The sequence below is a fragment of the Cariama cristata genome, unplaced genomic scaffold (genome assembly GCF_000690535.1).
Source record: "Cariama cristata isolate BGI_N322 unplaced genomic scaffold, ASM69053v1 scaffold546, whole genome shotgun sequence".
In the NCBI taxonomy this organism is placed as follows: domain Eukaryota; kingdom Metazoa; phylum Chordata; class Aves; order Cariamiformes; family Cariamidae; genus Cariama; species Cariama cristata.
The window spans coordinates 19,335-45,150 of record NW_009621302.1 but is presented as its reverse complement, the minus strand read 5'-3'; the positions used below and the strand labels follow the sequence as shown (position 1 = coordinate 45,150).

Genomic DNA, 25,816 nt, shown 5'->3' with positions numbered 1-25,816 from the left:
TGTACTAAGCTGTTTGTTCAATAAGAATAATTTATATAGACAGCAGCTATGTATTTGTGTATTGCAAAACTCAGGAGCATAATGGATGATATATAAGAACTGCATATTGGAAGAAGAGACTTGAATTTTAAATCATAGAGCCAAGCAAACCAGCATAACACAGCTGTTATTTTGAATGTACTAACAACATGAAACCTGGAAATATTAAAAATAAATACATAAACATAAGGGTTTATTATATCTATCTAATTCTTAAAAGTCCCAATTTGTACCAATAAAAAAAAGCCTCATCAAAAACAAAAATATCATTCCCTGAATACAGAAAGCAGTATCTCCTCTCAATCAGAAATTTTCAGTGAAATATTATCAAGTGAAAAAGCATATGAAAATCTATAATACCAATAATCATCTACAAAAGTAGATCAACATAACAATTATCAGAAACATTAAAAAATTCATGTAGCCTTTTTGGAGTAAGAAAACATTATTTTACATCATTTAAATCACATTCTAAAATTGGTATTTTATTCCCACTCTCACCGCAAGGCTCTGTCAACCAGTTCCTGCTGTCAGTTATGGATTGAAAGAGTAAGGAAATTGTCTTAAATATCTTTCCTGAAAATTACATTGGATGTATTTAAAAGAAACAAAACTGTCTTAAATGTTTTGTTCCAACTTTAAGCAATGACTGAAAAGAGCAGGCATTTTCCAGACCCTGAGATTATCACTTTTGAATAGTCTAACTTAGGAAGAAAGAAAACTCAAAATCCATCAATTTTATCTAATAGCAAAAGAAGCAGAAAGACCTACTCCTTCACACATGAAATCAAACCGTGGCCTCCTTAGCACAAGGTACTAAGAGTACTACAAATTTACATAGTTAAATCCATTGAGGGGTAAATAAAAAGACATCGGGTGATTCTGAGAGCCCGTAAGTCAGAGGGTTCCTGCACATGGGGAGAACTCTCAAGGGAATCAGCACTGCATAAAGCACTCCTTTTGGCTTGTTTTCATGCTCAGGACCGGCATGGGAAGGTACAGACCTCCAGTCTTCCTCAGCAAGATTGTTCTTAGGACTAATCCTTGCTTTTAGCCCAGTTTTCAAGAGAGGAGGAACACTCTGGAAGAGGCATGTAATACCACACACACATTCTCAAGAAAATAAAAAAACTTCTGAGTTTTTTTCTCATTATCAATGCTACCAGGACAGGAATTCCACTGCATAATAAATGATTGCGTCTTACAAATATTAGCTACTCTGAACCAAGCAACTGTACCTATCTCTCCCAACAGGCAATAATACCTCTCTGTCGTACAGCACTGCATGCAATAATATCACAAAAGACTATAAACACTACAGTTTTAACTTAGTGGTACTGATTAATTCAGAAAAATTAGCACATTAGAAAACTGACTGCTTCCTAAAAACTGGATTTAAACATGACAGCTCTGTGAAGCTGCTGTGATTGCAAAAGGGAATGACCCAATCCTGGCAAGACCAGTTTTCAGTTATGCTGGATTAGATCACATTTACTATGAGGTTCAGGCACAACTTAATTTTCTGTGCGCTTCCAACTAAAGTATCAATGGATTTAAGTCACAACCAACCAATTTTCTACATAGTTCCTGGTTTCTGAAAACAATACAGAAAAATGACAATTCAAAGGAAATCAAAACATCAATTTCAGGTTATAATATCCTAAACAAAATGCAGGATGGATTTTTTTTCCCTATGTCTACATTGCAGAGGTATCCAAAAGTATTGTATTTTAAGAGCCTTGGAAAGATTTTTTTTCTTTTTTTGAAACACCAGTTAGTGACTACTGCTAAAAGGTTGATATCAGACTGATGAACTACAAGTTCTATTTGGCGTGGCAAGTCCTGTGCTCCTCTGATGTGGAAGTAACCTGCATTGCTGACACAGTGCACACAGACTCTCTCAGGGTTTCTTCTCCCATCACTGGACAAGGTGTTTAAGCGATAACTCGTTAACGCTTATATGAGCTCTATGCGTAAATCCTCTGCAACACTGATGGAAAAAGCAGAAGGTAGTGCTCTGCAAATGTTTTATCTAAAGCCCTGACATCACAAGAACTAGTCCCTTCTATGGGATAATAGTGCCAAAGACTTCAAATTATTTTATCACTCTTTAAATTTGTCAACAAATAAATAGGTTTTTTAAATTGTTCTCTTAAAGAGCGTATGACTTCGGGTGAAAAGGTTTCATGCTTCCTTGATTCTCAGGTATACAATTTCTCTTCCAAGCTGTACAAAATGTAATGCAATAGAACAGAATATGATTTAGTTCTAATTACTCTTGCTCAAATGCACAAAAAAAAAAAAGACTTAACTGAAGAAATATCTTGAATAGCAAAGCTACAGATTTTCAGAGAGTTTAACAACAGTGTTATTACGCTACCACAAAGAAAAAGCAAACCCTAAAATACAAAAATTAAAGAAAAAAAAAAACCAACTAACAACCCCAAAACAGAGCGAAATATATATATAAACTGGTGACTGGAAAAAGCCTAAGTGGTTGACTTTCATTTTCTGAGGCTGAAAATCAATCTGAAGCAATTAAAAACTAAGTTCAGCCTTGCTCCGTATCAAGTTTATATCACCATCTTCTAATATATTCTCTGTGTGTCAAGGACACTAAAAAAAGTCCCAGATTTAATGGTCACATCTTATGTTTAAAACTTGCAACTCAAGCAAGCAATCGTCGCGTCTTCTGTCAGGTGCTATTAAATTTGAAAATCCTTTCAAACTAATTCCATCCTAGTCGGTAAATCCGACTGTTCCTGTGGCAAGGCAAGCCTTTATTACCTAGCTCTGTACAACGGAAGCTGAATTGATGCAGAGCAACCACTAATAACCTCATTATCCACCGGGGCCATGCAGATGGTATGGCACAGACTCTACACAAGGGATGCTTAAAATTAGTTATGAGGTTTTAAAATTGGTGTCCTGCAAAGCAAAAATTCAAACAAATTAATGAAATGCCCTAATAAGCATAAATGGATGCAAGTTTCCCTTATTTATTTTTGTACTTTAGTACGACTGAAACAGAGGAGAAGAAATGCTGAAATTAATTATAAATTCCCATGAGTCACCGACTTTCATGCAAATGAAGACTCAACACAGAGACTAGACCAACCAATAATTTATTTTCCAAGATCAGACACTGAAAAACCACGTTAAATGCTCCTGTTATTTGCTCTGTTACCTGCCACGGGACAGGAAATTCACTTTATAATTCCATTTGACTGACTTTCTCACATTAACTATCCAGAAGGCTTCCACAGAACAATTTTAAGGCACATTTTAAGTTGGTCAGTGCAACCTCCATGTTCCCTGATTCCCACATAACACATTAATCACTCTTCAATGAATCACAGAGAGAAATAAAAACATGCCCCGATTAGCAGAGCTGATTTGACTCACCCATTATCCTATTCAGCGCTGCGTTCCTTGTGGGCGACTCGCTGAGACCCTCGATCCCGCCGTAGAGGGAGTGGGAAATCCTCCGTTCGCGGTCGTCCAGCAGAGTCTCTATGGGCAGCTCTGGCCCAGAGGGGCTCCCAGGTGACTCCAGCTACACAGAGAGACGAAAATTAGCGCCCAGGGTCCATTTAGCAGCATGAGAGAACTGTAACAACTTGCCTAAGGCCTAGATCTGTCTGGGCATCAAATGAGCTAGAACTTCTCACCCTGGACAAATATAATTTGCAATGACAGCTCTGCTTAATGACCAACTTTCTAAGCCACTTTACACTGCACCTTCCGTGGTACCCTGTCAAATTTCAAATCCTTCAGCAGAAAATTGGTGAAAAAAAAATTGCATTTTGGTGTCTCTTTGTTGGATAATTTCTTAGACAGTTTTGGGTTTTTTCAATACTATCAGGCAGACAGCTGGGCCATCTTTCCCACACTGACAGCCTGTCAGAACAAGGCCCCTGTCAGGAGCGTGGAGCAGGAACCCCATTTGGAACTGGGCTGCTGGTGCTTTTTGAAGTGGTGCAATTTGCTTTCAAATGTAATCATCATGGAAACCTACAGGAAACCCCACCACACATATTAGTAACAAATACGCAAACACTCAAATATTTTGTAGTTAGGAGGGAAAGGGAAGAAAAAAAAAAAAATCAGACTTCACAGTAACATTTATTTTTATTTTTATTTTCTACTTATGATGAGTTCTTTGCTCTGCCTTTCCTGGTTGCAGGGTACAGAGACCTCGTGGGTTTCCTTCAGTCTGGAAGCTTCCCTGATCCCTGGCACTGCTGAAAATCCAGGCAGAGCCACAAAACCCAGAACTGGCAAGACCCGAGGTGCACCCCCGACCCCAGCCCTCAATCCTTGGAGCTGCCGACTCCCTGCCCACCACGACCCCAGGCAGACCTCCCAGGGGCATTAGAAGAGAGATGAAGTAGGCGGTGGAAGAAGTGATGGAGGTGGGTTGCTTGGCCACATGCACAGGAGAGAAGACTGCATGTACAACCATCTTCCCACCCCAGCTGCTCTCTGTCAGAAGGCTCTCCTGAGTGACTTCCCAGCTCAGCCTTTGTTTGCAGAAGCTGGTCATCCTTTGTTTTCCTGCATATGTCTCCCAGATTTTTCAAACAGAGAGGAAAAAGTTGAGTTTTCATCAGTGAGCCCCAGAGCTCAGTGTAAAGCAGTGTCCATGCGAGGCAAAGAAAGAAAACAATTTGATATTGTTTAGTTGGGTTTAGCCACCTCAGTAGCCACAGGCAGCTCCGCTGCCAAGGCAGCCCCTGGAAGCAAGGAGAACAGGCACCCATGCGCTCACTGGTTAGTTCAGATGCCCAATCTCTCACTGCAGACAAGAGACAACCCCCCCTGCCCATCACACAGTCCTCACACCATCCAGCCTTCCTGCCCCAAAAGCTCTTGGTCCACCTGAGCTCTAGCACCTTGCTGGCTACTCGGTAATGCTACCAAAGGAGCTTCACTGAGACCATTAAACAAATTCACCTAAACAGCGTAAACTGATTCCAGCTCTATTAAAAAAAATAAACAGATATTAAAAAATATATGTGTTTTGCAGGGTAATAATATGAACTCACATCAAAGCATTAGCTGTTCTCACGAACACATCTCTTCATATCGAAGTGTATAGTTAAATCTCAAGAACAATGTCCTTACACAAATCCCACAGCATGCATTTTCTATGTACTGAAATACAGTGGGGACCAGATACTTCAAGATACTGAGCATGCTGCAAACTCTTTGAAGCCACCTGGAACTGAGAACACTTATTCCAAGGACTGGTCTCTAAACGTGCACAAGAGGAGTAATTCACAGTTTCAGAAATTAGAGTAACAAGCAACATGTTTGTTGGTTGTTTTTTCTTCTTGAAACAGCTGCCCATTATTAATCACTCCACCCGCAATCCCCAGATGACTAAGAAATGTATTCTACAAAATATTTTTTAAAATCTGCTTGAAGCACTCAGCTACGGTCTCCACAGCAGAGGCTTTGAAGTCAGCCTGATGGACTAATGACTTCTGACATTTGGGTGCTGGCATAACGCCCAGTACACGGAGGGGTGGAGGTTTGCGAAACGCCACATTACAAAGTCGAGGAGACCACAATCAGGAGGTCGCAGAGTCTGTAAAAATTATTATTTCTGTTCAAAGCCATCATCTGTTTAATATAAATGAGATATTTAATGAAGTTCCAAATTGTAGACTTATCTCTCCCAGTTTGATAAGCACTGGGGAGATTTACTGCATTGGAGGGTCAACACAATTACAATTGGAGGCACGTCAAGCTGCAGGAGAATAATAAACTTGCAGTGGAAGTGAATTAGACTCAATAAGGTTTAAATTGTGAAATGAGGATTTGTTTTATTAGTTTTTTTAAATTGCAGATTACAACTCACAGCTTTACTGAAAAGTAAATTAAACAATATTTGTAGCATCTGTTATAAAGGAATCTAAGGCAAATTCAAAAAGAATAGAAATGTTAAATTCTGAAACTGTAAGAAAAAAAGCACAGCAACATTAGACTGCTTGAGAGCTTAAACTTGCATGATAAAGGCATTAAATTATGAACTAACCTTTATTTCACTGCCTTTAAATAAGGTGTGAAAATATCAAAGTGCTTTGGGATTTATACTCCCAGTGCTATATTGATGACTTTATGTAACAAGTGTCCAGCTTTTAGTGAGCCATATCGCACAGTCCTTCTTCATGTGACAACCCATCAACTTTCAAACTCATTTGTAGGAAGGTCTCAAGAGATTTTCAGAAAGATACTGACAAGAAGAAAGCTCTGAATCAGAGAAATACATAGAAATTCACTCCTGGTAATGCAATAAAGTATAGGGTAAATAAAAGAAATAGCAGGAGTGTTGTGTTTAGATGGCTGTGTTTTGTAAAGTGAATCACGTATTTTATAATTTTTATGAGGAAAACTTTCTCAATTTCTAATTAGCATTTCAAAATATGGGTTTAAACAAAGCCATTGACAGCCAACTACACAAATATTTTACAAAAGATACAATGCCTTTTACAAAATAGCAAAAATTAGACAGGAATTACACAACTGGCTTTTACAAAAAAAAAAAAGTCTTTTCCTTACATTGTTAACAGAAAGCTTGTCTAAGAAAAAATACACTGAATTTGGAAATTGTGCTGTGGGCAAGACAAAGACACCGACAGTCCAAAGCAAGACTGCAGCTCAAATAAAGATTTGTTCTTCCTGATGTATTTCTAATAAAGAGCTTGAATTACACATTCCAGTTCCTTCTCTTAGCTGATATCAGTGCTATCTGGTATAATTTAATTTGATTAACTGATAAAGAGTAGCTAATATAAACAAAGATGTATGAATTCCCGACCTTTGTTAAAGGTCTGGAAAGGAAAGCAAGCTAGGCAGCAACTGGCCCCTATACTTCCTATCAATAACTGTCCCTAGCAGGAGCACTTCTCGGTGTGACAGTCCAGAGTCACAGACTGGTTGAGGTTGGACAGAACCACTGGAGACTATTTCCATCTGTGCCCATTGCTTCTTGTCCTAGTGCTGGGCAGCCCTGAGAAGAGTCTGGATTGGTCTTCTTTATTGCCCCCATCAAGTATTCATAGACACTGGTAAGATCCCTCTGAGCCTTCTCCTCTCCAGGATAAAGTGAGAAAGCTCCCTCTCTGGGTCCTAGCACTGATCTATAATAAATGATCATGTTTGTAAAAATGCAATAAAACCATACATGCTACAGATTGCCTGTACATCCTTTTCTTTCCATTCTCTTAAAATAAAAATAGAAACAAGATATTTTTTTTTTTTCAAATAAAAAAGGGTTCTACCCTGGTCCTTTGTCATTCAGATAAGAACCAGCTGTTTGCTAAAGCACTGTCTGTACTAACTAGCCCAGCTGCTGCTTATCTAGATGATAAAAGGACAACTAATGTGGTCCTTTTTATTTAAACACCACCATCCATCCTATCTGAAGTTATGCACATAAATATGAAAAAAGTTTATGCACAAGAACATTACCAAAATATTCAAAGCATAAACAAACTTTTTTTTAAAAGAAACAATAATCAGACTCTCTTTTTCCTTCCGAAAGTAAATTATCCAAATACTCACATGCAAGCATTATGAATTTTAAAGAAGCCAGTATACAAATTTGCTATATATTACACTGTATCTAGGGTAGTGAAGCTCTTTCTGTCACACAGAATTACTCTCCAGGCTTTCTTTTTCCTTTCTTATCTGTGTATTGCGGCTAAGATGTCCAAAATTCTTCAGCTTCCTTTTTCAACAGAGATACTTTTACAACACTACTACCAGTATTAAATATGGTTTTCTTTGTTACCATGCAAGTGGGGATCCTATTTTAGGGACAGACTTTCCAAGACACAAAAACGTAGGTAAATAGCCAGTAAAAGGGTCGAGTTTGACTTACATGCACAATCATGCACTAGTACATGTAAAATTAGTGCAGCATTTCTCAGAAATACTGCATTCTTGTTCTGACAATGTTAAAAGGCAAGCAGAAGACAAAAAAAACTTTCAGAATAGTGGGATGGAACCCACATAGCTTTGCGAAATGTGGTTAGATGGTAGGTTATGGGGTATGGGGAGGAACCTGGGCAAAAATGGGAGCTTGCAAGTTGATATCAAGGGTAGAAAACAGATAGAGGAGAAAAAAGTAAGTGAAAATAAATGGGGACACGCAGAAGAGCAGAACAGAAGACAAAAGACACTACAAAATAGAAAATCATGTACATAGTTTCCCAACAACTAATTTCTAAAAATATTTCTTGGGATGTTTACTATTAGAAGTTTACCTGAGTACACTGAAAATCATGCACCAAAAAGAACATCAGAGGCCTAAAAGGAGACCATTAACAAGTCCTGTATTAGAAGCTCAGGTAAACTGTGCCACAATTAAAAAAAAAACAACCAATATGACCTAAGAAACTGAGAGAAAGATGGAAGATTTTAAGGAGCACCCTTCAGAGGATGCTCAGACTGATGGTAAAATGTGCACCAAGGACATGAGACATAAGAAGATACAGAGGGAATCAGCTGGACCCCTTGATGGCGAGAGTGAAAGGAGGACTGAGGGACTAGTCTGCAGTAGGGAAGCTCAATGATTTCTTTGCCTCAGTCTCTACTGCTGAAGATATCGGGCAGATATCCATACCTGACCCCCACTCTTTGTAGCAAATAAGGAGAGAAGTGAGACCAGCCAGAAGAAAATGCATAGGAGCATTAGACCAAATGGGTACATGAGAAGTTAACATGTCACCCAGGTTGGATGGCATTCTCCCAAGAGCCCTGAAGAAACTCAAACATGAAATTGAGTAACTGCTGGCCAAAACGTTCAACATACTGTTACGAATGGCCATGGTGCCAGTGGACTGGTGCTTGCCTGTATACCTAGAGGGCATCTTGGGAACTACAGACCAGGCATCTGACCTCCTTCTGGACAAAATCATGCCATCTACAATAAAGAGTAAGATCACTGAGAATGATGGACATGGGTCCATGGGGAAGGCAGATGATCATGGGGAGTTGCATAAAGGTGCCACTAAGCTCTCAGGAAATGAAATGGACACGACATATTTGCATTTTCAAAATGCCTCTACCAAGGTTTCGTATCAAATGTGTTAAAGAAACTAAGTTTTCATAGGACTGGACTAAGTTTTCATTTTCTGGGTTGAAATCTCACTAAAGGATTGGACACAAAGATCAAGCTGTAGTTTCCCCCAGGGATCGGAGCTGGGAACAACTTAGGTTGATGAGCACCTTTATCCGTGACTTGGAGAAGGGAGTGAACAGTGAAATCATTGTGTTTGCAGAAGATGCTAAAGCCTTTTCAATAGTTAAATGAACTCCAGAATGTCATCACAAAACTAATCTAGCGAGAAAAGAAAAAAAACAAACCTGTCATATGCATTTCAAAGTAGGCAACTAGGTAATACATGCAGGGAAAAATAATGCTGAGTGTTTTATACTTCCACGCATGCTGGCAAAAAAAATAAAAGGTGTTTGCTTGTTTCCTTTCTTTTTTAATGAAACCACTCATTTGCAAAGTCTCTCTCACTGATCTGTCTACCAGTCAATTTGTTTAAACAGCTGATGAGGTCCTTCTATGGTCTGGAATCATGACTGTTCATCTGCTTCATGGTTTGCTCCATTTTCAACTCAGCAACTGGAGCAAAGATGAACAGGCATGCAGAAAGAAATTTGGGGATCTGCAAATCACTTGTAAACTTTCATTTCAGGCAGGGTTGGTAAGACATTAATTCTGTCAAAAAGGGGAGACAGACAAGAAAACCCCTCGAAATCTCTCATTTTGAGGAAAACAGTGATGCTTTCTGTCTTAATGGCAGACAGGTGCTGCCTGCATATGACATGAACAGAGTGCTGACAAGCAATCTGTGCCTCTGAGCTGTCCAGGTTGCAGGACTGAAAAGAGCAGGATTCCAAAAGTGAGTAGTACCTTTATTTTCTTGAATCAGCACATACTGCTGCCAGTTGCACGGATCTGCCTAACAGTCGTGCCTAAGCGCTGTGTACACATTATGGTAATACAGCCAGCAGCTGTTTGCCCATACAGGCTGATCATAATAATATCACTAGTTAATAAAACATGACACAAGGAGCTCCAGCGTTCCTCCTTAAATCTTAGTAGTTTAAAAAATGTCAACCCTGCGTTAAAGACCTAAAAATCTGATGGCCATGTCTTCTGAAAACTGAGGTGTTAAATACTGTCTGTATATGAATATCATATATGAACATATTATTCTTCCCATTTTTGCCACTGTCTGCACAACTTTGGAAATGTAACTTAAAGTCTCTCTGTGTTTATATAGGAAAGTTGGAGTCAATACACAATGCTGATCACAGAGGTCAAGGCTGAAAGTTGAAAACATAGATTAGAACAGCATATTTAACTTCTTTGAAAGGAGGAGAGAGGGAACCTTAGATATACCCAAATCCCAAACTAAATGTTTTTGTTACACTAGGCTAACAGCATCCATCAAATACTCACTGTGTGATTTTGTCTGTGGCTGAGATACTACACAAAGTTTTGCAAGGTTTGTAGTAGTGCAGCTTACAGAATTAACTATATTACTGTACTCTGTGTAGACGTAATGCAAACAGGAGAAAAACCCAGATACACAGTTTTGGCTTGGAGTTCATTCCTAACTACCATTCACTCCATGCTTATATCAATATTTACTACAAGATAATTCACTTGAAAACTTGGATGGATTATACTCTATCTCCTGGTGAGTCAATGAAAATTCTTTCTACAGGCAACTCTTCAGTTCAGTAAAACCACAACAGCATAAAAATGCTTTTTACCTTCCGGGAAATTTGTGGTCTCTTTTCAGTTTAAAGTTATGTAAGTGCTGATGATGCAAATGATCTCCTCACTACCTCTCTGAAGACAAGACAATACTCTTATGGTGTTTACGTACATTTTTATTGTTACTATAATTAGTCTACAACATGAGAACTGGCGAAGCTGTATGAGAATACTGCTGGCATGAAAAAGGAGTATCAGAGGGCATTTCACCAAGTTTTGAAACAATTCCATGCTCAAGTTAAGCAGACTTTGACTTTTGAAGCCTAAGAAAGCTTTCTTAAAAAGAAACAGCTCCTCATGCCTCTCTACAGCCGGGAAAACAGGGGCTGACTCATCCCTCTCTTCTAGACAGCAACCAAAATACAAAAAGCATGTGAAAATTCTGGTCTGAACTAAAACACTCAGAAACAGCACTCTGCAGAGCCGTGCTGTTGAATTCTCCCTCCCATGCAATTCTTAGGGCTGATTATGAAAATGAATATTAAAAACAAGAGAACTGTATTCATACTCTAACTTTCTTAAAATCCAATTTAAACTCAATTTTACTGAAGAAAAAAACAGACTCTGTTGCCTGTCTATCTCAAAAGAACTCAGTTTGACTTTGCAAATGCAAAATGATTACTGGACTTGAAGCCAGGAAGGGAAAAAAAAAAAAAAAAAAAAGCAGCTTGGGTTTTTTTGGTTCCTTTTGCTGTTGCTCTTTTAAAGCCAGATAGCAAATGTTTTTATCATCCAGACATTGAGCATAATTTTTTTTTGTATTGAAATTGTCATCCTTTCTATGGATTCCCTGAGACACTTGTGGCTGCTCCATGGCACAACGGGGAACCCCAGGGCGCAGAGTCCTGACCTCACGCCATGGTGCAGGACTGACCGTCCCACTGGAATGGAGCAGAATGAACACTGGTGGTGGTGATGCACAAAAGACCATAAAATCGAGCTCATTCCATTTAACTGTGGTTCTGCAAGATTAACAAGAGTGTAAGCTATATTTTTGTCCATAAAGTGGGCACATACAATGCTGAATCAACCCACGAAAGAAACCAGTTGAACAGGATCTTTTTTTGTTGCTGTTGTTATTTTATGGTGGCTCCTTTGGAGAACCAAAAGAAAGAGAACAGCATAGAAAACACCAGGGAAATATTTTCCCAAAAGATAAACATTTCTTTTTGTCTTTAATAAAAAAAAAGTAAGACTCCATTTCTGAGGAACTAGTGTTGTTTAGTCTGGAGAAAAGGAAGCTCTCTACAACTACCTGAAAGGAGGTAGTGAGGTGGGGGTTCGTCTCTTCTCCCAAGTAATGAGCGATGAGACAAGACGAAATGGCCTCAAGTGGCACCAGGGGAGGTTTAGATTGGATATTAGCAAGAATTTCTTCACCAAGAGGGGGCTGTCAAGCATTGGAACAGGCTGCCCAGGGAAGTGGTAGAGTCACCATCCCTGGAGGCATTTAAGACATGTAGATGTGGTGCTTAGGGACAGGGTTTAGCGGGACTTGGCTGTGCTAGGTTAACGGTTGGACTCAATCATCTTAAATGTCTTTTCCAACCTAAACAATTCTACGATTCTATGCTGGTAAAAGGTACAATTTATCAAGATAGGGTCTGCCCTTCTGATGCTTTTACTTCAAACCTGCAAGTTCCTGAATTTGCTGCCAGTCAGATGTCACTTATTTTTTGCTCTAATACTAAAAATCTTTTCTGGTGGCAGCTACAGGGATATTCTAAGGGGACAACTTGTGTACCAGCATTTGTAAGTAATCTACATTGCTGAATTAAGCATAATATAGCTGAGGCTGCCAGACATGGTCAATATCTAATGCTCCAAGGGAAAGCGAGTATCACTGTGATGCTCAGCTGCACAATGCTGCCTCTCCAGCTGGGTCTCAGTCCACATATCCATTACTTAGGGGCTAAGCTGACTGAATACCACACTCATATATGGTATTCATGCAAGATACATAGATAATATTATCATAGCTTATCAGTATTTTATCAGATTAATAATATCTAAAGTTTAAATACGTTCAATTCTTCAACAAGGAACTAGGGTTTAATTACAAAATGACAAGAAAAAAAATTCTCTCTTCACTTTCCATTTCACTGAAGTCTGGGCATTCCAACACTTTCAGAAAAGTGGCTTCTTGAGTATTGCCAGCTCAGCAGATAAATAGCTTTATGTCCATGAAAGTTGTGCTTTCATCATATTAAAATATGCAAACAGTACTGACATCATATTTCCTTTGGATGAGTGGGATGAAAGCATTAATTCCTGAGAAAAAATGGTTACAATTATTTTGTAAAGATGATCACTACACCAATAATTGCTCATCATCACTTTCCCAAATTGTTATGCCTCATCTGGCCAGCTTATTAAGGAGTTGTGAAAATGCACAAAAAAACCTGTAAAGTAGTCCCAGACAGAGCTCCCTATCCTGCCCCTATACAGATACATTTCAGTGTATCTAAATCTGGTTTTAACATCAGTTCTTTCACCTTGGAGCACATATACTGTAGATTGAGCTGTGCCATTTTTGGTATGTAATTTCTGCAAAATAAATCACACTAAATGTCAAGCAGATGTAGGGCACCAAAGTATTCTTGAGTGAGTAAAAATTCTATCAGATTTAAGGAACAATGTCTTTGGTTCACCACTGCTGGATTTGCTCCATCATGTTCACAAACACTGTCTTGATCCACCTGATCTAGACAACCTTCACTAACAGAACAGTGAACATCATCTACATCCTTTTAGAAAAAATTATGCTAAACAGAAATAGCCTAAAATATTTCACCCTTTTAATGTAGTAACATATAAAATGCATCTGAAATTGAGTAGGACTAAGGAGCAGTCTCCAAAGAACAGTCCGGAGTCCAAGTTCAGAATTGGGGCTAGAACAGGACATCACCAAATATAAAGAGGTCAGAATTCCTTTAAAACTAAGTAAGAAATCGTGTGCATCCAAGATGGCTTTCTAGTAGTGTGTATATATAAACGTGTGTACGTGTATTAAAGCTGTGTATAAGCAGTTAACCAAAAGGAGCTTAATACTTTTAGAGAGGCTAGTGTTTTTTTCAAGCATGATTTTATAATACACTATGGACTGGGATTTTTTAAAGATCAATTTTATGCATTAAAAAAGTAAACCATTCCTCTTCCCCCTAGGCAGGATCAGCAGTACTAAACCAATTTGTGCACATCATTTTTGAAGCACGATGCTCAAGAAACATTCTTAATACGACCTTACTGGTGTTAACAAGAATAAAAGAATGACTTTTAGATGTCTTAAGAATAGATGTTTCCCTGACTCACCATTCAACTGCACCCTATTTAACTCAGTGCATTTCTCCAATTTGTCAAAACCATTTTGAAGTCTAATTCAGTCCTCCACAGCATCTGCAGTCCTTCTAAGTATCATATGCCCACATATTCCTACTATAAAGCATTAGTGACATTATCTAGAAGATAAACTATTAGAAAACACGAAAATGTTTCAAAACATAAACATATTAACATTTCACTAGAGGAGACAGAAGTTGCAAATAATATCAGAAAAAGAATCACCACTTCACCCTGAATTCACTATTTGATAGCTCCCTGCAATGAAGGCCAAGACACAACATATTTAAAATCCAAAATAACAGAATTATTTGCATCAAATTTTGCAGAATCTTTACATTGAACTTTTAATTGTTTAGATAAAATATAATAATGAAATGTAAGAGCTCTACTCTTAATTAAAAAAATTGAAAGTAATAAAGAAGCAAGTCAGTTAACACTAAGTCTATATAAACGAAAGATTCAACAGACCTCCAGAAAAAATTCCAAAGAACAAAAATTATGTAAACAGTGGGATCCAATTACAAAATCAATATAGTTTTATTCAATGTTTCCTGTTACTCATTGATGAAAATACTCAAAAGAAAAACTTCATTGATTGGTAATGAGGTTCACATGTCTAACACTGAAATTCAGATCATTTCGTAATTCTCTCTTTCTTTAGCTTCTCAAATACCATTTTCCAGGTCTCAGAGGAAACATGACATCTCCTATAAACACAAATACCTTAGAAGTGAGAACTCCCAGTCCTGATATCAAAAGCATATTACCTCATTGCATTTACTTATTCGCCTCGCCACAATAAGCTGAATCATTCCCCGTTTGTTTCCTTCAGTGGACATGGACCTCCTTAAGGTTTCCATAGCATCTTGATTTGTTTTGCCCAATAATGATTCTCCATTTACTGCTATTAGTTGATCGTTCACTCGAAGCCTGCCATCCTGGAAAAGGAAAGATTAATGCTAGTTACATAAAACACACACAAAAGAAGTTTAGTCTGCTAAAGGAGAGAGGAAAAAAAACAAAAGAAAAATAATCAAACAACTATGCTTAGTCCTAACAGTTTATGGCCAAATGAACACTGATATAATAGAATCATAGAATCATAATGGTTGGAAGAGACCTCAAAATCATCAAGTCCAACTGTATACCCGATGCCACCATGCCTGCTAAACCCACTAAATCATGTCTCCAAGCACCACATCTAAAAGTTTTTTGAATACCTCCAAGGATGGTGAGTCCACCACCTCCCTGGGGAGCCCGTTCCAATGCTTAACAACTCTAACAGTGAAGAAGTTCTTCCTAACATCCAACCTGAACCTACCCTGGTGCAACTTGACAGCGTTTCCTCTTGTCCTATCGCTAGTTATTGGGGAGAGGAGACCAACCCCCGCCTCGCTACAACCTCCTTTCAGGTAGTTGTAGAGGGTGATCAGGTCTCCCCTCAGCCTCCTCTTCTCCAGACTAAACAACCCCAGCTCCCTCAGCTGCTCCTCGTAAGACTTGTTCTCCAGGCCCTTCACCAGCTTTGTTGCTCTTCTCTGGACACACTCCAGCACCTCAATGTGCTTCTTGTAGTGAGGGGCCCAAAACTGAACACAGTATTCAAGGTGCGGCCTCACCAGCGCAGAGTACAAAGGGATGATCACTGCCCTAGTCCTGCTGACCACGCTATTTCTGATACAGGTCAGGATGCTGTTGGCCTTCTTGGCCACCTGGGCACACTGCTGGCTCATGTTCAGCCAGCTGTCGACCAACACCCCCAGGTCTTTTTCCATTGCAGTCACTGTAGGAAATGTCTATTCCAAGTACAGATTTGCACCGCAAGCTATCATCATAAGCTGTTTGCACAAACAGCATACTAACTGAACTGTACCAGAGACAGCTCGTATCCTTCCTGAGAATCTGTAAGGGCTGTTTAAATCCTGGGACGTGCAAACATGCAAATCTGAGTAGAAATCTAAATGTTACCTCTGATGGAGTAATTGGAAAAAGCTAGTTACAGAGCAATCCTATTATTCTTCTTGAATCTGTGGTTATTTTCGGAACAGCCTTACTATGGAAAACTGAGGAAGACCAAAGTACACAGACACTCTCTCTTACCTTGGATGCCGCTCCACCGTTAATAATGGACTTGACGAAGATTCCTAAATCGGCATGGTTTTCTTTTGACCGGTTACCTTTGACGCTCACACCAAGTCCAGCTGATCCAGAGTCATTCAGTGGAACTTCAAAGGTCAGGAATTCCCTGGTGCCATCAGGTGTGAGGACAAGCTCCTCCTCTTCTGCTTTCTGTCAGGAATATTAGCATGGGATTATAGCAGAGCATTTCTCTTTGGGAATTCTCTTCCCTCTACAGCTATTAGCATTAAAAAAAACCCTGCTTTTAACTACTATGCCACAATATTTTCCACAGTAATTACTGGAAGAAACATGCACAAATAGCGTATTTTCAATCACCTCCAGCTGACGCCTAGATTCAGAAATGTCTTCTATTTGTGTCTAAGTGCTTCTCTGTCTAGTAAAATAATTGAATCATGTGTCATTACTGAATGTGCCATTAATACCAACTCACACGTAAGCTGATATTTCATTAGCCACAAGAGAGCTGTATCAGAAATATTTTCTTACTTGCAAACCTGCAGAATTTTTAAAAAATCATCATCTATGGTAGCTTTGCAGTCATAGGGAGAAACGAAGTGCAAGAAAGTTAAATAAAAAAATCACACATTCATACCTTATTTCGCTTAAAACTAGCTCTGTTAGGAAAAACAGAAAATTACACAGCTGAGAACTGCAACAGCACCTCTCTCTGCTATTGCCAGGCTTAGCATCAAATCCAGCTCTGAGTGCCAATTTTCCTGTTTTTCGCAGCTCTGCCCTTCACCTCTGTCGTCTTACCCACATCTTTGGTTCTTCACTACCCTCCACATGCAGTTTTAGCCCAGTTGGGATAACCCCAGGTTTTGAACACCTGGGAATTATAGTCCCAGGCCTGCCAGAGTCCCCAGCAAGACGCCACTCAGTGAAACCCTTCCATGCACCCAAAGCCGTGCAGGCGCAGGTGGGCGGCCTCTCGCTTTGCCTCCCGCCAAGCTCAGGGTGGCAGCGGACTGGGAGCAGGGGCCCTGCCATGTCCCTACAGAGCGGTGGCACTCGTCAGGGCAGCAGGCATGGGCACAGCACCCAGGAAAGAAAACGGTCAGGCCCTGAGAAGCAGCACTTGCACACAAAAGACCGCTGCCAAAAGGAGGAATGGGTGGGATGGGCTGCTCACCAGCCCTGTACCTTGCAGTAGACACTGTCCATTTGTCTCCGACCATCTTTCAGTTATAACAAAGCAGTTATAACCACTTTTGGTTGTAACTTTATCAATTAAAGAAAAAACTCATGCCCTTAAAGACAATTCTCTGCAGTGGGCCCAGTGTCTGGCCTCCAGAAAGCTGCTCATGAACCCAACTATGCTTTTTTTTTCTCACTCACACAAAGGAGAAAGAGTAAGACAACGTCCCCCAGAAGATGCACACTAATGTCCAACAATCAGCAGCTTTTCTCTGGAAGAATTAATCTGGTCATTTTTTTCATAATCTTAGCAAATATGTCACCTCCCTTACTAACACTGATTTTATATCGACTTTTCCCATGTCACTCTCATCTATTTGCAAAGCTCGCTCCTATTTTTCTCCTATTTCCAAATACTTGGAGTAGGACAAGACACATAAGAAGTAAATGTGCACCTGCTGGCCCTCCCTGTTTCTTAAAATCTGAGGAAAGGCAAAGCTGACAGGCTCTTCGGAAGTCCAAACACAGACTATGGCAAATATGGATGTGAAAGCCATGTGGAGTACAGCCGACTGAGATGACCAATTTGGGCACAAGCATGCTAGTTGTGTCACCACCGACCTAGAAATGTGATGCAAAAACATCACATGGGAAGGCAGTCAGACTGCTGAGAGAATCAGAACAGCCGAGGAAAGAAAAACAGGAGCTCTATCTTTTCCCACTTGGTTAAAAGCATGAACCTTAACATGTTTACCAGCCCCTTCCCTTGCACTAGACACTATTTGCTTATCTCTAACCACCTTTTGTTTATAGCAAAGCATAATGCTTCATCAATTGAAAAAAAAAAACTAACACGCCCTATCCAAGTGCAATAGCTACGTTGGCTCACTTATGAATCCCATTATCCAAATACACCTCTTGGTCACGCAAAACAGCATGATCTGTGCCAGCTGTCAGGAATAGAAAAGTGCCCTGTGTCTGTGGAAAAAATACTGGATCTAAAAAATATTTCCCAAGATTTGGGAAAATTACAACCTTAATTTTCCTGCTTGGGTCACAGAAGGACTAGTTACAGCACACATCTGAATGCATCTTTTGTCAGGTGGTTACAGAATAAAACAATCTGAGACAGATGCACATTACCTTTTAGTTTCTGTAGCACTGATCACTTTCATATTCCTTAATAAATAGCAGTAGGAATAAAAGCTTGAGAGTCAAAAGGGAGATAAAGCCAAGGTAGGACGTATGGGTAACTCAAGGAAGCACATAAGCTTATTGGATTTTTCTTTACTACTGTTATCATAAATTTACAATCAATCCCCCCTCTCCCCCAATATTTTCTAATCTTCTAAAAAATCTGCCAGAACTTCAGCCTCAGCAATCTCCCTTTGAAGGCAAAGAACTAAACCACTTCCCTGCACAGTCTGTCCCCGTTGGGTGCACTTCTATATGCCACAGGGTCAATTGGAGACAGCATCTCAGTAAGCATCCCCAAGGACTTGGTTAATGGCCTCTACTCTACTTCTCCTCAGCGAGACCAAAGAGCTGCTTTATCAGCTTAGCACTGTTCTTAATGTGAGACTTCTGCTTGCTTGTTTTCTACAGTCTTGAATAAGGAAATAAGCTAATATCAGGCTATAGACACTTGAGTGTGCAGGTGAAACTTAAGGCCCAAACCTGGAGCAAACTACTGCTTAGCAGCTGCACATGAGTGAGTAGAACATGCTCATGAAAAAATGAGAAACAGCAGCCTCAGCACTGGAACAGAAGTATTGAAGGCATGAGAAAATTGCTCGACTCATCCAAAGAAAAAAAATTACCATTACTGGGCTAAGGCTAAATTGCTTTGGGGACTTCATTGGGTATCCACAGCTTCTTTGAAATAAGCCAGCTTGTTTCACCACCATACTCGTGTCCATAATCTTAGGGACATGAGAAGGCTTTTGCCCTCCAGAATCTGTGTGTCATCTGTCAGTACCATGTGCTTGAATGTACGTTTTAAAAACACACAGAGAGAACAAACATTTCTTTTTGATATCCCACATTTTTTTTCTAGCAATACTTTGGAGAAAAATGTGGGTTTCAATAATAACTGAACCGTTAAGATTCAAGGACTACGGATATGAAAGTACAGACTCTAATATTTGTGCCACACCATGGTACCAAAGGAGGTTTTACTATACGATATATTGAATACAACTGCATACATACAAACCTTGGAACAGAACTACATAGTGATCAGGAACCTCTAAGCATGTCATAAAAGAGCCATTCTCAGAGAAATAAGCAGGAAGATTTTAGTCTGATACCATATTTTGAACCAAAGTTGTAAAAACCAAAACAAACCAACCAACCATCAAAACCTCAGACTGGCTGAACCTTTTGTTCCCCGAATCCCTTTAGAGCACAGAAACACTACATGTACAGTGAGTCTCCCCAATCAATTAAATAGCAGTTATTATAAAAAAAGTAAAATTTGTGCTGAAATTGTGTCAAACATTAAGTATCTAAATGTAACAAACCATAGAAATTCCCTAATGCATCCATGAGACAGCATAAAAACACACAAAAATCTAAAATGAAGCATCTAAAAATTTCAACTGAGAACACAATCACTTCCTAATTGCAATAACTTCCATTTGATCTTGATATACTCTAAATTAGCAGCTTCACTATGTCAATCAAACACCTCAACATTATTTTCATGATTAGTTGATCTGTGAGAGAAATTTATTCCTTCATATACTTCGACAGGCCAGCAATAAACACGCAAGCAAAATTATGTACTGTGAACCCTGAACAACGAAATTCAACTCCCTCAAGATTTTTCACACACTATGTCCAAAACAATTAACAGCAGAACAATATTCTGTTCAGACAGAGTCTGCTGAGGAAAAGGTCATCTGAAACGACTTCAGCTGGATGAATGAAGCTGCTCAAGTATGTAATTTGTAATAAAAATTCGATTGGTGATAAAATATGTAGGTGCAGGGGTTTTTGCTTCAAATTCATACTTAGCATCAATTTATGATAAATGATATTTGAGATAAGTTTTTCACTTTTTAAATACAACATAAATATACGGTAAATTTAAAGATAAACTTCCTGACCAGAGCAATCTTATGGCAGTGCTTCGATATACACAGAGTTTAAAACAAGCCATAAGATAAATAGGGGGGAAATTATTTTTCTCTTCTACATAACATTGGTTTCTGACCTGATCATAAAACATGATTTAATTTTATAAACAACGTTAAAATGGGCCTTGACACTAAGAGTGCAGTAAGTTTATCTCATCATATTAGAAACAGCATCTCCTTCTTATCCTTTCCTGTTTTAAACACTATGAAGAAATTTCTTGCTTGGGACTTCTTCCCTTTATAAAATCTCACTAGGGTTCAGCTGGTGAGTAAGCAGCATGAGATGCGTGAAAAAAGAAACCTAACAGGAAAGAAAAACCTCCTCCCACCTAACAGGGGAAGCAATTTTCAATCAAGCTGGGACAAGTTTCCAAAGCGGCTTGCTGCAGCTACAAATCCAGCTGCATTCTCTCCAGTGAAGTTCATTCTCTTGCAAGCTTAGACATGCTGCCTTCTCAGCAGCTATTAAGTCACTGAAACTTGTCTGCAAGTTACTTTGTGATTATATATAGAGAAAAGAAATAAGTTAATCACGGGACTTTCAGCAAAAATCCAATGCACTCCTGTTTCCTTTCACAGAAGTAACTAATAAAGCTCTGCATCCCCACTCTTAAACGGTAATCTCTATTTCCAAGTTATGTATATGAAAACACGTACATGAAAACATTTACAGGCCTCTTGTATGCACACATATATGCATGTACATATACAAACACACCCTTATATATACCACGATGGTGAAATTTACATGATAAATTATGCAACTACAGCACAAACCCTACCTAACGCCTCCAATGAGCCCATCTACACTATTCATTTTACCTGCCCCCAAATCCTCTTGTATCCGGCCTTCTAACATCACAGCCCTAAGCCTATTAGCCTCTGTAGCCTCTGTTTAATTATTTTGTTAACGTATCAACCTTTTGTCTCACAAATGTGTCTTCTCTCTTCTGAATTTCTCCAGATGGAAAATCTCAAGTTCTTGAAAGATGAGTTTGAAGTCCGGTGAACGTAAGAGCTCACCAGGTCTAGGAAGTGTAGGCTGTAAAAGTAAAAGCACTGGAAATTGCAAACCTCAGGTTTAGTCATTTGGTTCCAATAATGGGGAATTTCAATCTAACATCACAGTTTTTTCCAGGATATTTTCAATCTTTAGAAGATTTTAATACAGTGTTCATTTTCTTCTTTCTCACAAGGTACCTGTGATACTAAGAAATTGTAACTCCTATACATTGGGAAACCAACAGAATTCTTACTTTAAAAAACATGATATACGCAAGAGAGAGGAGATTTCACTCAACTACTGTGCAAAGACATTCTTGACATCAGAGATGACTCAAATTGTTTTGTCCTTCAAGTTAGGTGGGTGACTGCTGTCATATCAGGTCACCTTCTAAACTGAGATACACAGAAAGATGACGACTCACCTTCATTATATGCCATCACATATAGAAATGTAGAACACGTAAACTGAACAGCTCTAAGGAACCAAAACAACTTCCTTGGTCAAGAACTGTTTTGTGGGGAGTGATGTTTAATACTTATAATAGTGTAGCTATATTACTGCTGGAGGTACTGAAAACAGAGCAATGTAGGTGGCCTGTAACACACCTCTCCAACTTCAGTTGAGGTCTCTCCTCAGGAAGAATAACTGAGAGCTGATGCATCCTGCCGTGGGTAGGCATTAAAGATAAGTAACTACAGCAATTCAATCAGATTTAAAACTGGACCTCTGGCAAAGAAGAGCCTGCCTACTGATCCAATAGTGACGTGTACATTCCAACCCAGTTTCCTCCTGAAATACAAGGCCTTTTTTTTTTTTTTTTTTTTAAATCAAACAATCGTGTTGCATTACAGGTTATATGGGCCTAAAGTGTCTACTTACCTAGATGTAAAATGATACAGGGCTTAAGCCAACTGAACAACTGAAATTCGTATGCTTGCGTTCTTTCTCTAACTCTTCTTAAGTATTTTAATATCTCCCGTATGTTAGACAAACACTAATGAGTATTATTTGCACATATACTCTGAGACTCATTATTCATATTAGCTAAGTTAATATGTCACATCTGGCAAAGACTGCACTCTTGTTCAAATCAAACAGCAGCTGCTAAATATCAAAAACTACATCTGAATTCTGAGATTTTATGGGAAATGTGGTCTGTTTTAATTTTAATCCCATCAAGGAAAAGTTTTTTGCATATTATATGTGGATTAACTTTGGTACATATTTATATGCAGAAACACTGGCTCATGAAAATACTGTAAAACAAGCCCATTACATTTCCAGTTGTGTCCATTTCAAGGATTTAATTTAATATCAAAAAACATGTTCCACATTCAAAAAAGTCTTCAGTTTAATGTTTTTGATGGATTAAAAAATGGTTTAGGAAAAAATTAAATGTTTTCCAAAGCACAAAAATTCTAGCATGTGATTTTCATTTAGTATGAAAATCAAAGCTTTGCAAAAGCCTATGTTTAAGTACATCAACGTTTGTTATTTATCTGTGTAAGAAGGCCATTGCTTGTCTATGCTAACATTATTCTGCCTAATGCTACTACTCTGATCTGGGCTGTTGTAGAAACTGGTTTAAGCAGTTGAGATTCTACGCTTCAAATCAACTAATCAGACTGCAAAAAAAATATTTTGTTCGTTATGCATCTCAGAACTCCACACAGGGACTAGTCTGTTGCTGTTATCATAACACCTGTACTTCATTCAGGCCAACATACCCTGTTCCAAACTGCTGTTCCTATTCAGACTTTGTGCCTCTACTGTATGTTCTGAAACAAATATGTGATTGTAATGCTAACCCCATTTCCTTACAAGATGCTTATCCTAGAGAAGTGAAAACCAAGGGATTAGATACACAGCAGGTGTCTGTTCTGCCAAAGAAGGCTGTAAAGCTACAGCTCTCTGCACTATCCCTTGTTTAAGAAAATCTTCAATGCCCAACACACTAACAACACAGCTCCCTAAAAATCTTTATACTTCTCTCACTGGTCTATTGGATGTACAAGACCTGAAAGACTAAAGAAACAGATAGAGAGTGTAAGGGAAAACCAGACAGAAGAACAAAGTTGAAAGGGAAATAATCCCTTTGTAGAAATCCATGGCAAGAAACACGTTCCACATGAGGCAATTCCCATAGAGGGCACTGGGACTGACCTGTGTCTTACTCCTACTTCTGCTGCAGACTTTCAGGCAAGGGTGGCAAACCACTTCATCTCACTATTTTCCCTGGATTTAATAGCAAGGAAGAATAAACATCAAGAGTCTAAAGCCAACAGTGCAATAATACAAGCTTTGCATATAACCAATGAGTTTTCAGAGGTTTCAATAGGAATTTTAAGCAACAATGCAACCTTTGTGCTCACCTAAATTAGGACAAGTGTTTGTAAGAACCTAATGACCCTATTGCCTGTGCTAGCAGATGACCAACTAAGGGACCCAGTGGCCCCTTTCAGTCTCTCACCTTGTATCAGTTGTTTAAATTGTAAATGCTTTACACAGTTGACTCTTATTATCCAAAATAAGACAAGGTCAGTATGCAGGAAATAGTATAATAAAAGTGAATAATGATGTGCACATCAGTGTCGCTTCAGGATGCCCCTGCAACGGTGGCACTGAGGCAAACCTGTTACAGAACCTCAGTGGAGGGATACGTGCATTGCCTTCCACAAAACTATCAACTGGTCAGCAAGTGTTATCAATGCAAGCTTTGAGAAAATGGCTAAAGCTGCCCCGCAGTGCTGCATGGAGCCAGCCTGGGTGTGCCATGCTGCAGCCCAGGAAAATCATTTGCAGATGACGGAGACAGAACTATGAGCCTGAGGGTCAGTCCCAAGTACAGTGTTACACAGAAGTTTATGTGGATTATCATTGAACATTCCAGGAAACTCCGACTACTCAAAGAGCATTCATAAACATGGTCACTCAACTGTTGTATTAATTATTCACTAGGAACTAATGACTCAGCTCTACTCATTAATGCACAACAACATGCTATTCAATGCTACAGTACCTCCTATGGTAAAAGACTGTAAACACAACAGTATCCTGCACAAGAGTCTACATTCACTACCTCTTTCTTTCATATGGCCAATGATCTGTTTCTTATACCACAATTTTATTAAAAATATAATCTGAAAACACTCAAAATAGCACTAAAAAGGCTTTTAAAAAATTTTAATCATCATTGTGTCTCACATCATTATAGATGATAAAAAGGTATAAATATAATCAGCACCAGTTATTTGCAGTATTCCTAAACACCATGGAGGAAATAGCATCAGCTCAATCATCAGTCAAACCACTTCTCTTCGATAAAACCATTCTGTATCTAATGATATCAGCACTGCTGGTGGTGTAGGCTGGTATTAGTCAATGTACGACCTTGGCTCCATTTTTAGACATTCACATCACCTATTGCAGCAATGGGAACTGATGAAGCTCTAAACTCTTCTCCAAAGAAACTTCTGTGTGAAGGAAGACTTGCATCAACTGAATGATACAAGCCTGCTATAAAAGCTGAAGTTCTACGTAAGTGCTAAATATGAAGTAGTGTGAACTTAACCCACAGCTTTTGAAAAATAGCTATGGATACGTACCCAGTGACTACATATCTTGAAGTAATACAAACAGCTTTTCACCAAAAGTAAAACACACACACACACACTCAGAACACCATCATCTTAAAGCTCAACTCTGACAGCGCTTTTTTCCCCCCAAGATTAACCTCCAAGAATTTTCCCTATATATATTCCCTGATATATATTAATCAATATAAACTATGTCTTTATAGACATTTGGTAGTATATCTCTTATATTCGCAATGTGAAAAGTTGCAAACAAAAAGTGTACAAAAATAGTTATGCATTAATTCTTACAAAATGCCTCTGACCATGGTGGTATCAGCCTATCCCTATAGGTGATGAATTCTTGCATAAAAAGTGTAGCTAGCTAATTTACTCAGAATCACACAGAAAAGTCTATGGCAAGAACAGTAATTGAGCCCCAAAATGCTGATAGGTTTAGCCATGATGTTATCCCTGGATTCTGAAAAATCATGGTGATCAAAATGAAATTTAGATAGTAACAGGAGTATCAGATGTTCAAGTTCAGAAGAAAATAAAAAAGCAATCCCATTTGCAATTTCTATCAGGGCTGCTAAACATTTATACATTGTTCCAACACACCAACCGC

At 38.9% G+C, this 25,816-nt stretch overlaps 1 protein-coding gene across 1 annotated transcript in view; it reads right to left on the bottom strand.

Annotated features, from left to right (window-relative positions):
* Positions 1 to 25,816, bottom strand: part of LOC104163010 (partitioning defective 3 homolog) — a 59,088-nt gene that overhangs the window by 23,580 nt on the left and 9,692 nt on the right. Inside the window, exons 5-7 of the mRNA XM_009701884.1 lie at positions 16,292 to 16,480; positions 14,959 to 15,129; positions 3,445 to 3,595 (exon numbers count right to left, since the gene is read on the bottom strand). Coding sequence (XP_009700186.1) covers positions 3,445 to 3,595; positions 14,959 to 15,129; positions 16,292 to 16,480 — 511 coding nt within the window. The remainder of the gene's footprint in view (positions 1 to 3,444; positions 3,596 to 14,958; positions 15,130 to 16,291; positions 16,481 to 25,816) is intronic.